Source organism: Vidua chalybeata, chromosome 3, assembly GCF_026979565.1.
Source record: "Vidua chalybeata isolate OUT-0048 chromosome 3, bVidCha1 merged haplotype, whole genome shotgun sequence".
Classification (NCBI taxonomy): Eukaryota; Metazoa; Chordata; class Aves; order Passeriformes; family Viduidae; genus Vidua; species Vidua chalybeata.
The window spans coordinates 98,152,899-98,174,405 of NC_071532.1; the positions used below are offsets into that span (position 1 = coordinate 98,152,899).

The following is a 21,507-nucleotide window of genomic DNA, read 5'->3' on the forward strand; positions in this document are numbered from 1 at the left end:
AAGTGTTCCTGGTTAGTGGTAGTTAAAGAGATACTACCCTTCTTCCTTTCAAAATTTTAGTGTCTATCCAGCTACCAGGAAACAAAATCATCAAATAAAAGCAGCTTATGAACCATGATGTGGAAGAGAACATGAATGAAAACCTGGGGACCTTAAAACTTTAACAGCCATTTATCAAGTCTTTTTGGCCAGTGGGACGTTACCCTGTGCTTTCAATCTGCAGCTTTCAGTCAGTGTGGGTATACTAAAATGTGTATGTTTTATCTTCAAATAGGCTAACCGACCTCCAGCAAAGCTCAATCTCTTAACCTGCCAAGTGAAAACAAACCCAGAGGAGAAAAAGTGTTTTGACCTCATATCACGTAGGTTTGTTGTTCAGGTCTTTTTACTTGCAGCTCATAGCAGAATTTTGCATTATTTCTGTAGATGTGTCAGTAATCCACCAGAACATTTTTGCCATTGTAGAATGCTTCCCTTTATAAAGTGCCCTTCCTATGACAATTTGACCTTTCAGTTATTTTAGCATAATGCAACTAACTGTGCCTGCTTCTTTGGAAAATCACTTGTATTTAAAAGCTGTCTTCACTTCTTTTTTCTATTTAATTTTTTACTGTCTTCCATCACAGTAACTATTTTTTGCTATGATGTCACTCTTCATACTAAAAATGTCCTAGCTCATCATCTTGAAAAGTTACAACTTGTGCACAAGATCAAAAGGTGCTTGTTAAACTTTTTAAAATTTAAGTCTGGTGGTTGCTATGCAACTGTGAAGAAAATGCTAAAAACATTTTTGGTTTATTATCTCATAATAGATAGAAAGGTGAGATAAAGAATCTACATGTTAAACCCACCAAAACAGAATAATTTTTGGATCAGAATGGGATGATATGAAATAGTGTTGTAGAATGTTTCCTTTGTTTTCTAACTAGGATATTTTACTGAAATATGTACCTCAAATTAGCTGGGGAGAAGAATATAATTGTATTCCTCCTTTGTTCCTTTATTGAAGCATAAACTTCTTCTGCATTTGTAAATGTAAGCTGTGCTGCATATGTGAATAGACTTGAATGCTTGTGTGCAACATACAGCTAATTCATTTCTGCTCAAGCAACTGGGCTTCCCTGTTTACTTTTGCACTTTTGCACTTTCTTTTTTTTGTTCATGACTGTGTCATGTTTTGCCTAGTATCAGCTTATTGCAGTGTTACCACACACTTGAAAAGGCATAACTGGCCTCTTAGCCTTCTCCAATGACTTTTTCACTTTGTTTTACTGTAGAGTTAAAAAATTTTCCATTTTCTTTACAAAATGCAAATTGCTGTATCATGGCAAGATGAAATCTCTAATGTAGCACTTTCTGTTCTTTCGTCTTCACGGTGTTAATATTTTCCATGCTTGAAGCTATTTTTAATACCTTTTAGCCTGAATATTTTTCAAACTTCAGAAATTTTCATCTTAGAATTTTTTTGCCAATAGCTTTACCTCTGTTGGTATCATCAACTATTCTCACTCAAGCTCAATCATTAAACTGTATCATATCTTATTCTTCATAGACTTACAATGTATAATGTTTTTTTTTCTTTAGTAATACACTATAATAACAATGCTTAGAATTAGAAAAGTAGTAATAAATTCAAAATTGTGAGCTTGGTTTAACTGAAACAGCTTGGGGCTCATGCTGGTTGTAGTTTGGACTTCGTGTCTGGCAGATTTTTTTTTGAAGTTTGTAATTACTGGATTTTAAGAGCTCATTTGAACTCTTTAAGTCTTTCTTACATACACAGATAAACTCAAATATGGACTCTCTATTTTACTCCCCTCCCTCCCAGCAGAACTTTATACTTGCGATTATGGAGGTTATATGCAGAACATGGAACATTGCTTGTGTGATAAAAGCACAGCACTGAAGAAAGCAGCTTCTGTTTAAAATGCAGCAAGCTACCCTGTGTAAACACAGATGTAATCATACAGGAACTGTAGGCAGAAAGGTGAAACTTCTTAAATAGACTTTTTGTCTGTCAGCACACTCCAGTGATGAGAATAGAGACCTCAGGAATCAATTAATTTTAGATTTCATTGAGAGATTTCTGCAAGATGAGTTTTTCAATAACTTTTTTTAATCAGTATGTGAATTATTTATTGTGCAGACGACAGGACATACCACTTTCAAGCAGAAGATGAACAGGAATGTCAAATGTGAGTTACTTTGCTAATTTTATTGTTGACACTGATGATCTACTGAGACTTACTTTGAACTTCAGAAGTGCCATAATGCTTAATAGCAAAATATTACTGCCATTTTAGATGGACATCTGTGCTACAAAACAGCAAAGAGGAAGCTTTAAATAATGCATTCAAAGGAGATGATAACACCGGAGAAAATAATATTGTCCAGGAACTGACAAAAGAAATTATATCTGAAGTCCAGAGGATGACTGGAAATGATGTTTGTTGTGACTGTGGAGCACAAGGTGACTCAATTAAACATATTTCTAATTGGTAAATTCTTTGTCTCATGAGAATCTTTAAGCTAATGTTTTATACTTTCACTTTTACTTGTTATTTCACAAAAATCATACACGTAGTAGAATATGCTAACAATTTAATAGAACTAATTTAGTAAGATTGATTTGCTATATGCTTATTATCAGAGGGGAGAAAAGTTACTAAGAAGCTTATTTTTCTCCTATGTATTTTGCTAATTGTAGCTTTTGCTTATATAAATCAAATGAACTTACATAAAATATGGGTTAATAATGTAAGATTAGGTAAAACTGAGCAGCTATAAGTTTCTTGAACATTTTCTTAATACATCTTTTTTCTTTTTTTTTTTTCATCATGTTTGACTAAGTGAGACAGGGAATATGTCTAAGGCTGTACTCATTTTGAGAAGAATGCTCCTGCTGACTGTGGTTTGCAGTATTGATTCTGTTCATCAATGAATTTCTACTTTAATCCTCTTCAGATTATTTTTTAAATTCTGTTGTTTCTGGTGTTTTATGTTGCAGGGGCACTGCAGGACTTAGGGATTTTTGATGTAAAAGTGTAGCTGCAAACACCTGCTCTGATGCTGTATGCACTTTACAAATTGATAATTACTTCCAGCAATAAGTGTTGTATAAGACTATGGGAAGAGTCAAGCCTGCTGTCTTAAAAAAGGAGAATGTAAATGGCAACTAACAAACCTTTATCAAACAAATTAATTGCTAAGCTTTCTAAATCTTCAGAAATAAATTATTTGGCTGGAAAATGAGGGAATGATGTAGTAAGTGCAAAATACCAGGAGCAAAGACTGTCGAGGGCTATGAAAGGAGAGGGATGAGCCTTAATATCTTTGAAGTAGTTGAGTGAGAATCTTGTAGTGTGTGCTGTGTGTGCACTTGTGAATCACTTCTGCTTCACTTGGTTGAAAGTCTAAATTTGAAGTCCAAAAGAGCCCCAACCCTGTAAATGTTGTTATTTCAGTTTAAACTGCACCTGTATTCCCAGTTGAGAGTGTGACACCATTATACCATTATACCGGTGGTGGGAAAACGCAGTTCCTGAAAGTTGTTTGAAGAATGACAAACTGGAGTGGTTAACGGGCTCCCTTGAATAGCAATGTCTTTCACAAAAATAAAATAAAAATTCTCCTCATCACGTCTTTCAGCACTGAAAAAGATCCTGTTTTTTTTTTTCCAGGTAGAGTAAATATAAAGACATAAATTAACAACAACAATAAAAAAGGATAATTAATGTACAAGAATCTTATTTTACAGAATTTCATTTATGTATTCTACATTTTCTAGATAAAATAATTGCCTGAATAAATTTTAATTCTGTGGGTGCCTTCTGTTTCAGATCCTACCTGGCTTTCAACAAATTTGGGAATTTTAACTTGTATTGAATGCTCAGGAATCCATAGAGAACTTGGTGTTCACTATTCCAGAATGCAATCACTTACATTAGATGTGCTGGGAACATCTGAACTTCTGGTAATCAAATTGCTTTTATTAACTTAAAAATAGTACTACAAAAAAACTTCTAACACAAGTTTGTCACTTTAGCAAGATGTTCTCATACTGAAGTTGTCTCTGGATAAACACAATTTAAGAAAGCTTAATTTTTGAAGTTTATTGGAACGTTCTGGAACATAGTGTCCTACTGTAAACTTTTTCTTATCTTAGAGCTCAAATTAGTAGAGGCTTAATATTTTTTGTGTTTTCAAAACTTTTTGTTCTGAGTTGTTTTTTAAAAGAACTCAGCTGTTTGACATATAAATGTGCTTCAGATTAAAAATTGGAGGACTTCACAAATACTTAACCCATTAATTATTTAGCATTATTTTAGAAGACAGCCTTAATCCCCAAAGGAAGAAAATATATTCAGCTTTGCTATACAGAGAAGTTACCACTTATCAGCTGCTCCATGACAGTTTGTATGTGTGTTATTACCCAGCACAAAGTATTTGCATTTATTGTATGTACTGGTGTCCTGATGGATTATTCTGCAGTTATTTGTTCATGTACTAAATCCCAGTTGAAAATTCACATCCAAAAAAAGTCCCTAATCTGTTTGTTATTGCTGACATAGCAGCAGACCAAGGAATCAGAAATAAGAGGTCCCAACTCACATTTTCCCTTGTTCTCCCCTTGTTATATGTCTGGCTAATAACTGAATATGTTTATTAATTGAGCTGTGGGATTTTGTTTTTTAACAGCTTGCAAAGAATATTGGGAATGCTGGATTTAATGAGATCATGGAATTCTGTCTTCCAGTTGATGAGGTGGTCAAACCTAATCCAAGCAGTGATATGTAAGTAAAGAGCCGCTACTTTTGAGAAAGGCAGGCATTTAGTTTAATATTGCTAAGGGGTTGTGCCATTATGGTTTGCACTTGCAGGCCATGGAAGATGTGTAATATCTTATTTATGGTTTTATAACTGAGGAGTAAACCTTTCTTCTGATGCTTTGCATGTCTGTTTTATTGAGTTTTATCTGACTGTACCTACTCTAATAGTAAGGAATATCTTACCAACTCTTTGAATCATGGTTTGTGGGACAGAAACAAATGAACTGTGACTTGTTTGGAACCTTAAAGTCATACAAGGATAGGGATTAAAACCAAAGCAATTAATTTTGTGCTATTTGAAAACAAAATCGAAATAGTAATAAAGTGCACATTTACTTGAAAGATACAGAACAGCATTTAGGAACTACACCTAGGACCAAAGTCTGTGTGGAATGAAGACAGAACATTAAACTGAATTCCTCGAAAGCACTGAACAGTGATGGCAGAGATACAGCAAGGACAGCTGCCTACTTGGCTGGATACTACTCATCATGAAAGAGCTAGTAAACAAAGCAGAAACAAATCCAGAAGAATTGGCTCTGGATGAAGCTGATTTTACATTAGGTGTATTTTTAGCATTCTGACAAAACCAGTGTTAAACAAGGCAGTTTACATAATTTTTGACTACTACTATTAATAATAATGCAGGGTATTAATAATTTACTAATAATTTTATCATATGCTGAATCAATATAATAAGAACACTTCTAAAAATTTGTATTTTAAAATATAATTTACTTTAATACCTCTGCTTATCAAATTTGAGGCTATTTTATTGAAATGAGAACCTGAATACTATCAAATGCTTTATGAACAAGAGTTATCAATTGATTCAATTTATTACTACTTATTGGGTTTTTTTACTTCTTGCCCATTACATAGTATCTAGATGATGAGGTGTGACTTTGTTAATTGTCTTCTGTGCAATGCTGCTAAGGAGTTATGTCTTTGGGAGGCAAGCAAGCTCCTGCTTTGCAGTGATGGGAAGGGGAGTAGATGTGTTACTGGGCATCTACAGCAGAACTGATAACTTGTGCTGAGTCAGGTGGACTAAGTTTTCATCTTGGTTTAGAAATGTTGCTAAAAGGTCCAACATATCCTCCCTGTTACAGTTGTGGTGAAGAGTTTAAAAAACATACTCACTGCTGTGAAGTCAAATTCAAAAATTCAAGGCTTGGATAGTCGGTGCAGAGGTATAAGATAGAAGTACCAAGTCAGGTAAACATAAACCTGCAAGGCAACATAAACCAACATTATGAAGCTTTGATGTATCTTCTGTACATAGAGCTGGATAGTCTTGATCTCAACATCATCACAGAGTTTGGAGGAAGAAATGTGTGGTCCATCTTCCTATTGGATAATTGATGCATTTTCTGTAACTACATTTCATACTTGAAATATGAGACTGCATGGTTACATGAATATTTAAAAAGAAAAATTATCATAATGAATAATTTCAAATGACTTGCATGTATTTATGGAAATGCTAATGTGTATCTTCAGCTGAAAGTTATAGAAGTAAATCGTATTCAATTTCAGGAATGCAAGAAAAGATTACATTACTGCCAAGTATATTGAGAGAAAATATGCAAGGAAGAAACATGCAGACAATGCAGCTAAATTGCAAGCTCTTTGTGAAGCAGTGAAATCAAGAGACATTCTTGGATTAGTTCAAGTGTATGCTGATGGTGTGGATCTCACAGAAAAAATTCCACTGGCCAATGGCCATGTAAGTGTTGTAAATTTTATTAGACAAATTGTTGTAAGTGAAATATGCATTCAGTAATTAAAAATTATTTGAAATAATATCTGAAACACTGTTCTGAATGCATGTCCTTTTAATGATATAATTTAACAATAAATTTTTTTTAATTTTTAGATTAAACTAAATAGTTTAATCTAAAATTGTTTCCAAGTACTATCTTATTATAAATTTATTAAAACATTAAACATTAAATAATTCAATAATCCATTAGTTCTCAACCTATTTATTTCTTTATTTACTTTTAAGGAACAAAAGGGACACAGTAAGTTCTCACAGATGTTTTATTTGATTTAATTAATGTCTTATTAAAATTTCTTCTGCAGAAGAAGAAGAAACAAATATCTTTTTTCATTTTATTCTTAGGAGCAAGATGAAACAGCACTGCACCTTGCTGTTAGATCAGTTGATCGAACATCCCTTCATATAGTTGACTTTTTAGTGCAGAACAGGTAAGTATGGAAAGCTAAATACTGACATTGCTTTTATGTAAAGTAATATAAATGCTAAATACATAAATAAATACAAATACTAAAGTACTAAAGCTGTATTTGCAAATGTAATTTTATTCTTTGAAAATCTTCTAATGAGAGTGGCTTAATAATATAGAGTAGGAAATTTAATGTTTAATTACCTTTCTTCTTTCTTGTACTCCAAAAGTGGCAATCTAGATAAGCAAACCTGTAAAGGTAGCACAGCCCTGCATTATTGCTGTCTAACAGACAACGTTGAGTGCCTCAAACTGCTGCTGAGAGGGAAGGCTTCTATTGAAATAGGTAAAAGGGTAATGTGTACTTCAATTTCCTATTTGTCATTGCTTCAGATAAGAAACAGTGAAGTTGGAATAAGTGCATTTTCTTCATTATCATAATTCTGTAAATCTTCATTATTAGAGAATCAGTATTCACTGTTTATTTCAAGTTTAAAATTGACTTATCTATTACACTTAGTTTTTAAACAGGTTTAGAGTTTTAATTGCTGTTTTGCTGTCAAGTTATATCCTGCCATTTCATGGCTATCTTTCATATGTATGTATGACATGTTGAATTGCTACTGCTTGTGCTCAGAGGGTTGATGTGAGTTGGACCTACCTATAAAAGAAAGAGATGTTGTCACGTGTGTTGCTCTAGTACTTTACTGTGCAGGTTTGTCTTTAGTAATGGACTTGTTAATAGTGACACCTCTCATCATTTCTTTTTTTGCTGTAATATAGCAAATGAAGCAGGAGAGACACCACTTGATATAGCTAAACGTTTAAAACATACTCACTGTGAAGAGTTGGTGAGTATTGTGTTGTTCTGTGTGTGCATTTCATGCCTGATCATTTAACAGTTTACAGCTGAATCTTCAGTGAATATATTCCAGATGCAATAATGTAGAAATAGTTATATCCTCAGAAATAGTCATATACTTACATAAAGTTATATGCTTTTAAGAAGAAAACAATTTTTCTTCAGATGCAAGGCAGTGGTTGAGTCACCTTTCCTGGAGGGGAGGTATTTAGAAATGGTGTAGATGTGGCACTTAGGGCTATGGTTTAGTGGTGGATGTGGCAGTTTTGGGTTCATGGTTGGACTTCATGATTTTAAAAGTCTTTCCCAACCTAAATGATTCTGTGAATCTAAGTGTCTGACATCTCCTTGAAATCTAATTACCAAAATACTTTTTATGAGTGAAGGCCATGGATGAAGACCATTATCTTGTTGCCCAGAGAAGTTGTGGATGCCCCATTGTATTAGGGGGGACAGGCTTCTTAATAAGTCACTCTGATTCAAGGAAACTGCCATGGCATTTAATTCTTTTGAATTGCAATTTCTAAATCAAAGCAAATGTAATGTGGTGCTTCTTATCAGAGAATGGAAAATTGATCTAGAATGGTTCATGAAATGTCTAGTTATTTTTGATTTATTTGTGTTGTATTTGGTAACACAGCTTAATTTAAATTTACTTCAGTGCAGTAACTTTCCAGATTGCTGAAATCAAGATTCTTCCTATTTGTGGACTTTGTTTAGTTTTAAAAATGTTGTTTTAAAATAAGTACTGCCCATAACATAAGTGTCAGCAGTCATCTTTTTTTTTCCTTAGCTTACTCAAGCACTGTCTGGAAGATTTAATTCTCATGTTCATGTAGAATATGAATGGCGGTTACTTCATGAAGATCTGGATGAAAGTGATGATGATGTGGATGAAAAGCTGCAGGTTTGTATCAATATTATTTTTCTGTACACATGTATGTGTAAGTGTGATGTTCATAATTATTTCAATAACTTTGCTTTTTACTATAGGTATGAAGACACTGTGAAATAAATTTTTGTAGTAAAATGCAGTAGCTGGTAAGACAACTGAATAGCTTTTGTAATCTATGTCAGAAAATCTATGTCATGTCTAGGTCATGTCTGAAATTTAAATTATTTTAGTGCAGAATATTTCATACAAGAGAGACTCTAACCTAATAGAAGATTAAGATAATTCAGCTGGTTTCTGCTGTGGTTGTACACCGTGGCTGCCTGGTCCTGCCTCAGCTTTTGCCTCCACTCTGGCACACATTTGTCCCTGTACTGAACTGCTTCAGTTTGGTGAGCCAGTGAAAAGCTGAATCATAAACATGAAAAAGAAGTTCTGCTGGTTTAGAAAGCAGAAGGTGGTGTGGGCTGAAACAAGTCCCAGAACTAGGACAGTAGAGAGGTCAGGGAGTGGAGAGTGTCAGCCAGTGAGGAGTGAGGCTGCTAAGCCAAAGCAAGGGTAGGGACTATCATGTACATAATTCTGATAAATCTTGGAGCTATAATGCTGTACTATAACATATCTAAAGGCCCTACATGATGAATCCAGATGTAATAATTTAATGTATTCAGAGGAAAATCAATTGCTTGATAGTGATACTGTTGATGTAAATCTTTATTCTGCTTAAATGCTATTACTATAAATTGTTGTTTTAATATCATACAGACAATATGTCAGGATGGCATGTTTATCCAGCACTATTTCTGAAGGTATATTTATGCTCTCTGGGCTGTGGATTGTTAAAGCCCATTGCTGTACTAGCCACATTAATTTGTAACTACAGCTATTTTAATTATCATTTGATAACAGTAATAAAAATGCTTGCTGTTGAAACAGGAAGAATAGTGCTAAGTGCTGTAAATCTCAAAAACAACTAATCAGATAGAATTTGGTAATGTGTGTGGGATGAGCAATGTTCCATCCCAGCTGCCAACTGAAGTAATCTCCCAAACTTATCCAGTAATACTAGTGAGCTAAAAAGAGTTTAAGAGAAGTTTTGGCTACTCATTTGTTGTAGGCTGAGTGACAGGTAGAATACTTAAATGAAATCTTTTCTGGGTTTTGAGGTCATGATCATCCATTCGGGATTTAGCTCTGCTGAATTTCAAATGAGGCTTAGGACCTACAGTTGTTAATTTCATTTTGAAAATACTGATGGGTATTTTGATGCAGGGAAACTTTACTTGATCCAGTCTGAAAACCTATACTGGTTATCTGTAGAAGTATAGTCTTGTGTATATAGGGATACAGTATTATCCTGCAGCAGTGTACTACAGAAGAAATTAGAATATATTAATAGTTTTGAAGTGCAATTCACCTTTAATCTTTTGTTGTTGTTGTTAGGGTGCATTGTTAGGGTGCACAGTTCTTTGTCTTGAAGAGGGCAGAATGTAGGTTTTAGGTTATGTATTAAAAGCAAGAAAAATGCATTTTAGAAGCCATTTTTTCTTTCTAGAAATGAATAACTTTCTATCAACTAATAAATAAAATGAGTACAACTAATGTGGTATCAATGTGTACTTATTTTATTGTGTTTAAGCAACCCAGTCCCAACCGGAGAGAGGATAGGCCTGTTAGCTTCTACCAGCTTGGATCAAACCAACTTCAGCCTAATGTAGCATCCTTGGCAAGAGATGCAGCAAACATTGCTAAGGACAAGCAAAGAGGATTTATGCCAAGTATATTACAGAATGAAACATATGGAGCAATACTCAGTGGCAGTCCACCTCCCATTCAGCCTGCAATACCTGTTACAAGTAGTGCACCTCCTCTACCTCCAAGGAATATTGGCAAAGGTACTAGAAATATAATTGTATATTAGAAGAATAGGATCATAACTTTATTTTTTTTTAAATTAATTTTGGGGTTTTCTCTTACAGTTATTTAACACAGGTAAGTATTGGAACAGTTATTGATGGCCTCATTTTATATCCTTGAAGTGAATCTACATAACGTGTTCTGAGTTTGATTTTTGGTATACCTCTAAGACAGTACACAGTACTGTTTGGGAGAACAATACCCAGATGACCTCACCAGAGTTAAACCATTTATTAAAAGGATGGCTGCAGTCAATGTAGCTCCTCAAATTTTTTTTGTTATATTCAATCTTTTCATACTTCTGTTTCTTGAAGACGTCATTGTCAGAGTTTACTCTAAAGATAAAATTTCAATAGCATTTGTGTGCTGTGAAACTTTGTTTAAGACCTCAGAGAATGGAGAGTGTATGCAGAACATGAGATTTTAACCTTGCAAATTCTTCTCTTAATAAATATATGCTTCAAGGTTGTTGAAATAGAAGTGTAAGTGTCATGATGTGGGGAACTGGATGATTTTAGTGACCTGATACCTGACTGAAAATACAGCTGCCAGTTACTGGTTGTCCCTAGATCATTAGAACAGTGTAAAAGTTTGTGTCTCATCCTGATTCAGAGGGTTGTGTGCTTGCAAAATCTACCATTAAAGCTGGTGCTGTGAACTTCATTCTTATCTTCATATGTAATCTGTTTGCATCACAGTAAAGAAACATAGAGAAATCTGTATAGGTCCTCTTAGTACAGGTCATATTCAATGTATATCATTGTTTTAATACCTTTACTATCCACCATCTTTCATGGAGGCTAAATTTATGTATTCAATTCAAGAAAAGTTACTATTAAACACATGGTTTTCTATGGTGCTGTATTCAGACTCCGTAAGAGGAGATATGATCAGGAAATGTTCTGGGCACACATAGGTGACTTCTGCCTTTGGGAGCACTGTGCAAAGGTCAGAATGCAGGACTCCACGCATCAGTGATTGTGCCTGAGATGGCAATATGAAAAGTCAGTTATGAAATGGCTGCATAAAAGGGGCAGAAAAACTGAGAACAGAAAAGTGTGGTTTTGGGTTACTTGGAAAGGGTAGCATGGAACTGGGGGAAATTTAGTCACATGTAAAACTTAACCAAGGCGGGATTACTTTAACATTTCACATGAACTCTAAGCTTAATATCTAGGCATTTTTTTACTTGATGGAAAGGAATGTTTTCCCCACCAAACAGGAAAATTTACACAAGGAGCTTGCCTGGTTTGTTTAACTGTTAGATTCTATCTCTGAATTAATAAAAAATTGAATAGTTAAAAAGACTGTTTTATCCTTTGATATTGTTTTAATGATGGCCAATCATACCCACAGTTTGCCCTGATTAAATGACACATTTCAAGAAATGTCATTTTAATTTCATTCCCAACCCCAAACTTCTTGGCATCACTGTAATAGAACTTATGCCATGAAGACATGATTATTAGCTCATATCCTTTGCTCTAGCAATGTGTTAGCCTATTAATTTATATACTTAGTTAAAAGCTATAATAGCATCATTGAGCATAGCTTCTTGTCAATTGTTGATGTTGTTATACTTATGGTGTATTATTACTCCTTTATCCTCATAGCTTTAGGCTGTTTTCCAAGTCTTCTGAGCCTTTTATGCTTTTCCCTGCAATCTAATATTTGTTCATACCTTACTCTGTTTCATCTTTTCTTAATAAGATGCTCATGTGCTGAGTAGGGAGAAATGGCATAATATGTGCAAAATACTGGCTTTATAAAGAAAACCTGTAGAGTGATTTTATGAAAAGAGGAGGCAGCTCTTCAGAATGAAGTCATTTAAGAGGCTCTGAAGTACTTTGTGACTGTTTCAAAACTAGTTATTACAGCTTCTTGCTTGAGTGAAATTCAGGTTTACAGTTTTATGTTGATTCTAAGTCAAAACTAATGTTTCACTTTGAGTCAGCAATGTGTGCTCAAGCTCATGGAAGAGAGAAGTTCTTTTCTTGCAGTACCTGAGAAAATTACAGTTATCAGTCAGGGATTAAAGAAGGTAGCAAGACGTGCCTTCTGCCTTCTTACTGAGAAATCTGCTTTTTTCAAATATTGATGTATTTTAAAGTAATGACTGGATACAAATTTTGTTTAGGTAAAGTGTTAGAAGTTTCTGGGTGAAGTTTTGCTGTATAATTCTTAACACCAGACTAATTTCTGCTCTGGCATTCCATCAGGATGCAGTGATTATAGTTGATTAATATAGTGTTGTTAAATATAGTGGTCTAGCCACTCCATTTCTGAAAGCACAGGTGTGAATATTAACACTTTGTGCTTAGGGTAAGTAATAATAATAATGCAGTATTTTCCTCTCTTTTTAGTTCAGCCTTCAGTTCTTGGCAGTGGTATTCAGACAATTTCTTCATCTAATGCAATGTGGAAGACAAATTCTTTAGGAGTGGAAAGTATAAGCAGGCAGAGGTCTTCATCAGATCCACCAGCTATTCATCCCCCTGTGCCGCCATTGCGTGTAACATCTACAAGTATGTTTCCACTTTCCCCTGTTTTCCCTTCTACTGTATCTAATCACAGTTGGCTTATTTTTCCATCTCCACAATTCATACTTCCTCTTTTGGTGACTGTAGCTTTGGCCTATCGTTCCTATCCAGTAACAAACTGTCTTCTCTGATGCTCCAGTGAGGACTGCATGGTGTAGTGCAGGGTCAGCAGGAAACACCATCTATTACTACAGCTAAAGGGGTCATAATTTTATATATATATATATATATATATATATATATATAATATATATATATATATATATATATAGTTTTAGTGCTGCATTTCTCAGTAGGTGTAAGGGTGAATGTTATATGTAAGCCTGGGGCTGTGTCTCCACATTGTGCTTGATTCTTGCAGACCACTGGAATGCAAAAGGATGTTTTAATTCATGGCTAGCTGCTGTTGTGGTGGTTTTAAGAATTCAATAGCAATTTTAATTAATTGCTAAACCTAGTCTGCTGTTAGTCGTGAATCACAACAAGATTTTAAGAAAATATGTTCCTCTAAATAAAATTTGCCAGATATTACTCACTTGGTTACTTTTCCATAAAACACTGAAGGCATTGACTGAACAAATAATATTAGCACTTTAAAAAATGTAGTCTAATCTATTGTTTTCAAGAATGTGACTGACTTCGGTAAAATTTTTCTTTGCTTGCACTTTAATGCTTGAATACATTTAAATGCTTGTGAGGTCTCCAACTTCAACCAGGTGAAACAAAAGGTAAACCACTTTCCAAAGAGGTCCTCCTTCCATTACATGTAGTAAAGCATTTTTCTTACACAAGGATAAGTCCTGTAACAGGGGAACATGTAATGAGAACCCAAGAAATGAAATGGTAAATAGAAATTTAATTCTGTGTTTCTGTCTTAACTTTCCTATATAGATGTTCTTTCTCCAGCACCACCACCTCCAGTGGCAAAGACAGCCAGCATTATAGAAGCTCTGAACCAGCAATCAAAACAGCAGCCAGCTCCTCCACAAAATAAGCCAACCCCACCACCACTGCCCCCACAACCTCCTAGCAGAATCTCTCAGAGAAAGCCTATCCCTGGGTAACTGATGTCATTTTAGTCTTTAATATACTTCATCATTTTTAGTAACTTAATATATAAAGCTTGCATGCTTTTGCCAATGATGCATTCTAGAGTGTGGGAATGAACAGAAGGCAGATGCTAGGGATGTAGATGACAAGGATTACTATAGTAAAAACAAGACAGCCTGGTGATTTAAGGTTATATGACTTGCAGAATATCTCTAGAATGCCTAGCTATGATGGAGATAAAAAAACCATGAAAAATACTCAATTCCTTATTCTCATCTAGTAACAAATAGGAGATAATGGGATCTAATGTCTGATTGTGCAATTTATTGTTCACGTGCTTTGCATAAGTTCTGTTCCATTGAAACTTTTCATTTGTGGCAGAAGTAGAGACACCTGGAAAAGAAAAAATTACTTTTAAATTTGCAGAAAAATAAGTTAGGAAGGACAAATGCACTGGAAAACAGAATCATATCCAAAGCATCCTTGAGAAACTGAAGGAGTAGTCAAGGGAAAAGAAGGGTGTCATTCAGTAAGCAGCCCTTAGTAATTAAGAACAACCAACTGCAGGAATGAAGCATGGAGAACAGCAGAGTATGGTAAGCAAAAGTCCTTAGAAGAAGAATCTGTAGTGACATAGGAAGTAAGGCAGAGGACCTAGTGCTGTTGTGGAAGAATTAAAGAGTATAGTTGCACCATAACCTGCAGATGATAGGAATTAATTCTCTCAACTGTCTCTACATCAGTGGTGCCTCAGCAGGACTGCTGTGTTCAGTTTGGGGCATTGCAGTAAAACGAAATACTGAGGTGGGAACCAGGGGTAGATCACTAAGGTAATGAGAAGTCTAGAAAATAGGGCCTTTGAGCAAATTTTGGAAGAAATAAGTTTTCATTTGCAAATTGGGACTGAAAGATGAAAGCAACCTTGACCCTTAAGCTCCTTTTTAGCCCTTTTTTCACATGTACCATGCTACCTAAAAGGTAGACACAAATTGTTGAAGCTTTCTATAATGTACAGACTAATGGATGCAAAATTTTAAGAAAAAAATAAAATAACAATGAAAGGAACTTCAAATCTCAGGAAAAGACATGAATTGTAATAATCAAACCTGTATTATTTTTCTGCCTTACTTTTTTAAAATTAGGTGCAACTTTCAATTCACTTAATCAAAAATACAGAAGAAAAGTAGTACTTTAAAAAGCAAAATAGCTGTCACCAGATTTTACTGAAGACATGCCAAGACTTTTATAATTTGGAAAGTACTCTATATTGTTGCTTTTTGAGATCTTGTTTGTTTCTGAAATGGACCAATTTCTCACTTTCTGCACAGGACTGAGAAGTCATCTGGCTTAACTAACAAAGGGCAGACCAGAGGAATTGGGTCTCTACAACAGCCTGGTAATTGTGGTTTAGAGATTTATTTTATTATAGTTAAGCTGTCATAACAATCAATGGGAGAGTGTGGGTTTGTTGAGGTTTTCTTTAATCTGTTAATTTACCTTACACATTTAAATATAATCAGTACCAACATTATTCTTGTTTCTCTTTGTGATTGTGTAGGCCCTGATGCCTTAAGTTCTCTAGCATGAACAGAGCTATCGGCCAAATAAAGTCAATAATGGGACTATGTAATAAACATAATCACAGAATGGTTTATGTTGGGAGGGACCTCTGCAGGTTATTGGATCTAACCCCTTTCCTCAAGAAGGAGCAAGAGTGAATCACACAGGACTGTGCTCAGAGGATGAAGACCCCACAATCTCTCTGGGTAACCTGTGCCAGTGCTGTGTCACCCTCGCAGTGACAGTGTTTCCTGATGTTCAGATAGAGGCTGCTGTGTTTCAGTTTGTGTCCACTGCCTCCGGTCATGCTTTTCAGCCAAGTGGCCACCAGCATATATTGGTGCATGGCCTGTTCATTACGAGGTGCAGGACTTTGCACTTCATTGCTCCAGATTCTCCCCTGATGTGTGGAACAGGTTTCCTGAAGACCTGTCTTGCTAGTAAAGGCTAAGGCCAAGAAGGCATTCAGTAGCTCAGCCTTTTCCATGTACTTTGTAACCAGAATCTCATCTTGTTCAACAATAGGTCCACATATTCTCTAATTTTCCTTTTGTTATCTATGGATTTATAGAAGCCCTTCTTGTTGTGTTGGACATTCCTTGCCAGATTCAATTGCAGCTAGGCTTTAGCTTTTCTAACCTCACCTTAAAACCCACTCAAACAAAGGATGCATTTTGAAAATTTTTGTTTCCACTGTTGTTTGCATATGTCATAAACAAGGTGTCAGATACACATTTAGAATAGAAAAATGTGTTTCTGGCTTGAAAATCCAGAGCTTATATACTGTCACTTTTAATTATATTGCAAATTGATATCGGTCTTTTCATGTTAATAAACAGAGTACATTATTCAGAGTTCATTATTCATATTATGGTTTTTATTGTTCAAAGTAACTGCTACTTTGGGACATGACAATAATGTAATCTCCATAAAATCTCTACAGTGAAGTTTGTGCAGATTCTGTGGTGGTTGTAGTGGAATTTCTCCTACATTGTTTGCCCTTCTACTGTATATTTTATATTCATTTGTTATTACTGTGATTCTTTTTCAATTCCTATTGACATATCCCAGAGGAATTTGCTAATGGTTATCTGCTACCTGTGGCAGGAGTCACCTATGAAGGATACAGCACCCTGATAATGATGGTCTTTACTAGGAAACAAAGGTTCCAATATACATACATCCTAACATACATACATACATTCTAACATACATTCTAGCATACAGTCTGTAGTGAAGGAAAGGGGGAACGGGATATTTGATTCTGCCCTCATCTATTTTATCACTCTTAGCATATCTGCATTGTTTAATGTCTTAGGTAGTTGTCTTTGGGAAAAGTGGCCATTTTGGTAAGGAAAAGGATAGAATTCTGTTCCATTATTTAGAAAGAACCAGTAAAAATTAAATACTCATGGGATATAAAATGATTATATACTTTTAAGAATAATTGGTTTGGTTTCAATTGATACCATCACTCTTACTTTTTTTGAAAGCATGCCTAATATTTACTTGGTTTATTTACCTTAGCAGGAGAGTCATCTTCTGTATGTGACATTCCAGGAACACAGACTGGTTCTACAGCAAATACTTTGGCACAAATCCAGCCACCAGCACCAATGCCAAGAAAATCACAAATAGTAAGTACAAAATGAGGTGTTGGATTTTATTCATGTTCTGCATTCTATGAAACACAGTATAGACATGATAGTGTGTCCTACCATGGTAAAAGTGTGAGAGCCATGAAACATACAAGGCACATAAACATAAACACATATCCTGTGTTTAAGTATCTGTGTGACTTGTACTAAATAGTTATGAAAACATTTTCTCCTTGAATTTCCTATAGGATGCTATGTAATTTTAAGTTTAAAAAAGCAAACCAAACCAGTTGGATTCTTTGTTGATGTCCAGATGTGACCAACACAATCCACAAAATTAGGGTTTGACTTATTGGAGATAGATAAGCTTTATGAGTTAGTGACTTGTATGTGAGCTTGGTGAGTCACTTGTAACATGTAGCTTCATTCTCAGTCTTCAGTGAAGTAAGTTATAAGGGAACTCTTGTGCTTTTATAATGGACACAGATATACTGACAGTTGTTCATGTAGGTAGGTGAAATGACTTCAAACAAGACTAGCAGGAGTCAAGCTCAAAACAAAAGAAACTCCTTCTTTTTGCTGTCAGTTCTCAGCATTCACCTGGTGACAGGAGAGAAATCTCTTGGTAAGCATATCCTCAGCAGAAAGTGGTTAATTCTATATTTTTCTTCTTCACCCTCCCCCAGCCTTACAGTGACTATTAGATAAGAGATACTGGATTTAGATGGACTCTTGATCCAATTGTGTGGCCTTTTTATACTCTTTACTTATATTTTTAATCTAGGACCGTGAATGGTAACACATATTAGTGTCAATACCTGTAATCTTATACTGGTGTAGGTAAAGGGATGTATTTCCAGATGTCAGAGGAGCTGTACATTGTGTGTTGTTAACTTGGTCTTTGGTCTTTGCTTCAATTTTCTGTTGCTTTCTTGTGTGATAGATGTAAAAGATCCATATGACAGTATATCTCTGCAGGAAGCAAATCACAATGTGTAGAGCCTGTTCATTTCCAAGGTGCTGTGTGTCACTAGGTCTGGGCTGTTTCACACACTCTGTGTAGGAGTGTGGTTCAGTAGTAAATAATAAACAGAGAGGTAGGAGACGTGCTGTGCCAGGCTCTGCAATGGTCTTGTTAATGGCTTGTAATGAAAAGATCTGCTTCCTTCAGTCCCCTGTGTCTCTCCCTTCAAGCATTTTTCCTTAACCATGTCCACTGAAATAGCAGCTCTCCAGGACAGAGTTTGATGTGTTTGTGTGCATAGCCTTGCCATTGGTCTTGAGTATGCAGAGCCCCTGTTACCTGTTTCTCTTTTGATAATGATGAGAAACCTCAGAGACATTATCTTACATTAGTTGAGAGTATAAAATTTTCTGGTTTCTTGCCTCCCCCACTCTTGTTCAACCAAGTTACTGTCCGTCTTGCATTAAAATAACCTTCATTTTTTAGGCCTCAAAAAATTAAATGGTCTAAGTAGTGTCAATTGCTTATGTTGTCATATTAACTTTGTGAAGCTACTGGACTCTGATCTTAATTTCCATTGCGTGTGCTGGAATTCAAGTGTAAGCACTGGTTACATCCTTCCAACACATCTGAAATGGCTCCTAACCTGACTTTCTGTATAAATTGAAGTTGTAGTTACCCTATGTTGTTCTCTCTCTCTCTCTTTTTTTTTTTTTTTTTTTTAATAGGACAAATTGATTTAGCTATGAAGGAATGGGCTGTGCTGGCTAGTTTTAGGGTCAGTGTCTTCAATGTTTAATATTAATTGCACATTATTTGAAGTACATATCTTACTCTCTGGCTGTCTCTAGGTCTTCATTAAGGTGAATTCTGTGACTGAGCAAATCAGCTGGGTGATTTTCTTCTGTAATAGGACAGAGGAGTAAGGGAAAACCTGGCTCAAGAGTGTGTGCTAGTTAAGATGCTTTAGCTAAATCAATCTGGCTAAAGCATCTTAGCTGAGATTTAGTCAAGGGCCTCTCAGCTAAAGAGCTTTAGCTAGATCAGTCTAGCTAAAGTTCTTTGGCTAAATTGCTCCATTTAGCCTTGTACTCCTGGCTTTTTTGCTATGTCTTTACCCTGCCAGGGAATCCATAGGCCAGCCCAAGTTTGGAAAATGAATGCAGAAATGCTCCTTGAGTAAAGAAAATACAGGTCTAGTTGTACATGCACATTTAGCCAGTGGCTTCTCTCCTACACAGTGCATTTACCCAATAGCCTGTTTATCAGGGGGAAATTCCTGATTCACCTTTTGATTTCTTTTTTTCCCTCAATGTGATATTTAGATTTTTGAAGCCATTTTGTAGATACATGGGAAATTTCCCTAGAATATTTTATTCCTCTGGGAATGAGATCTATTTTAATTTCCTTGCCTTCTAAAGAACAAGAAATACCTGTAATTACTGCACTTTATAGTTAGTAATTATGTCACTGCTGTACTGATGTGAAGCTTTTCCCTTTTGACCTAAAAGGTGGTTGTGGTTCAGACTGTCATTTGTCTGAGAGGGAGCGTCTGGAAAAATTGCTGTGCTGCCGTGCTGGGTTGGCAGCTCACAGGGGTGAGAGAGCCTCAGGGTGTGCTTGCCCTGGGCAGGGCAGAGCTTTATTTATATTAGAATTTATACAGAATTTATACTAGAATGCAAATGAATGCTTCTAGAGGAACATAACAATCATGCTGCCTCCATCCTTCCCCATCCACATTCCCTCTTTTGCTCAGCTCTAGCAAAAGGGCACAGTTAAACTATTGGGCAGTTCTGTTCTCAGCAGAGTATTTTGCTGATGGAGAAAATGAGAGTTGTAAATGGGGTCTTTTGTTCCTTTTCAAGCTGTCTGCTCCATGGCTGACCTAACTAGAGATGGGGAACTCCAGTATGGTGGTGAAGCCATCTTATGCCATGTGGAACTTCTGTCCCAAACAGCCACTGCATTAACAGCCATCTTAGACCTAAATGGCACTTACAGCTTTGCTCTGACACTTTAGGGTAGAAAGGAGAGATTTTTGTTCCCTATGGCTGGGAAAAGGGTGGACTCATGGTGGAAAGCTTTACACTCTGCCTCCAGCTCTTGAGCCTCTTCACTTGTTGGGTTGTTTTGCATGGAAACGCTGTGTAGGCAGCATTATTTTTGGTCTGCAGCAGAGAATGAGGAGGCTGAAAAGAAATGCAGCAGCAGACTGGTTTGCACTTGAAAAGGTGTCATATGAGGAAAACCAGAGTGAAACAATTTTGATATCACTTTGCACAGAACATAGCTAGGACTGAGTCCCACTGCCATACTGGAATATTGCAAACTCCTTACTAAACATCACCTTTGAAAGAGCTGCCAAAAGACTCCTGTGGCTGGCAGTCCTCAGAGCAGTCCTCTGCTTGGAGGCAGAGGATGTTTTGGTGAGTTCTTACACTGCTGAAATGGGTTTAGAAAATTAAGAAGGAGCATATTGGCAGGTGCCTCAGGCCTCCCTCTGGTAATGCTGCTCCTGTTACATTTGCACAGAATTTGATCACCCCATCTTCTGAAAAAATTATGCTCACTGCAGTGATGTAGAGCTCTGAAGATGGAGGGTGAGCCCTCTGTAGGTTTGGGTGAGCCAAAATGGAGAATTTCTAAGGGAAACGTGGCCTATATTACTGGCACAATGGTTCCAAAAAGCTTTGGGTGGTGCCAGATTCAGCCTGAAGCATGAGCACCCAGCATAAAATATATAGCTGAACTCTAACCTATGAAAAACAGCAGTTGGAAACAGTTCTGAAACTTTCTTTAAAAAACTCCAAGTCTACTCTGTGTCTTCTTTGTGGTATTATTTGCCTTCAGGGTTTTTTTTTTTTTCATTTCAGTCAAAAACTAAACCCAAGAGAGTAAAAGCAATATACAACTGTGTAGCAGATAACCCAGATGAGCTGACTTTTGCAGAGGGAGATATAATTGTAGTTGATGGTGAAGAAGATCAGGAGTGGTGGGTGAGTATTTTGCATTTTCTGTCAACACACTTTGAAAGAAAGAAACTAAATCTTAGAGGGTGACACTCAACTTCGGAAGATCCTCTGCTGGGTGTCCAAATAAC

General features: G+C 35.9%; 1 protein-coding gene across 4 annotated transcripts in view; it reads left to right on the forward strand.

Moving 5' to 3' along the window:
• Positions 1 to 21,507, forward strand: part of ASAP2 (ArfGAP with SH3 domain, ankyrin repeat and PH domain 2) — an 83,410-nt gene that overhangs the window by 57,718 nt on the left and 4,185 nt on the right. Inside the window, exons 12-27 of one of the 4 annotated variants that reach the window (XM_053939706.1) lie at positions 275 to 362; positions 2,147 to 2,195; positions 2,304 to 2,470; positions 3,840 to 3,973; positions 4,699 to 4,793; positions 6,369 to 6,558; positions 6,958 to 7,043; positions 7,252 to 7,367; positions 7,805 to 7,872; positions 8,677 to 8,790; positions 10,415 to 10,670; positions 13,056 to 13,217; positions 14,124 to 14,292; positions 15,611 to 15,678; positions 17,370 to 17,479; positions 21,281 to 21,403. In XM_053939706.1, the coding sequence (XP_053795681.1) occupies positions 275 to 362; positions 2,147 to 2,195; positions 2,304 to 2,470; positions 3,840 to 3,973; positions 4,699 to 4,793; positions 6,369 to 6,558; positions 6,958 to 7,043; positions 7,252 to 7,367; positions 7,805 to 7,872; positions 8,677 to 8,790; positions 10,415 to 10,670; positions 13,056 to 13,217; positions 14,124 to 14,292; positions 15,611 to 15,678; positions 17,370 to 17,479; positions 21,281 to 21,403 (1,995 nt within the window). Of the gene's footprint in view, positions 1 to 274; positions 363 to 2,146; positions 2,196 to 2,303; positions 2,471 to 3,839; positions 3,974 to 4,698; positions 4,794 to 6,368; positions 6,559 to 6,957; positions 7,044 to 7,251; positions 7,368 to 7,804; positions 7,873 to 8,676; positions 8,791 to 10,414; positions 10,671 to 13,055; positions 13,218 to 14,123; positions 14,293 to 14,708; positions 14,847 to 15,610; positions 15,679 to 17,369; positions 17,480 to 21,280; positions 21,404 to 21,507 lie in introns of those variants that run through there. The other 3 variants (XM_053939707.1, XM_053939708.1, XM_053939709.1) reach the window with 3 other exon arrangements.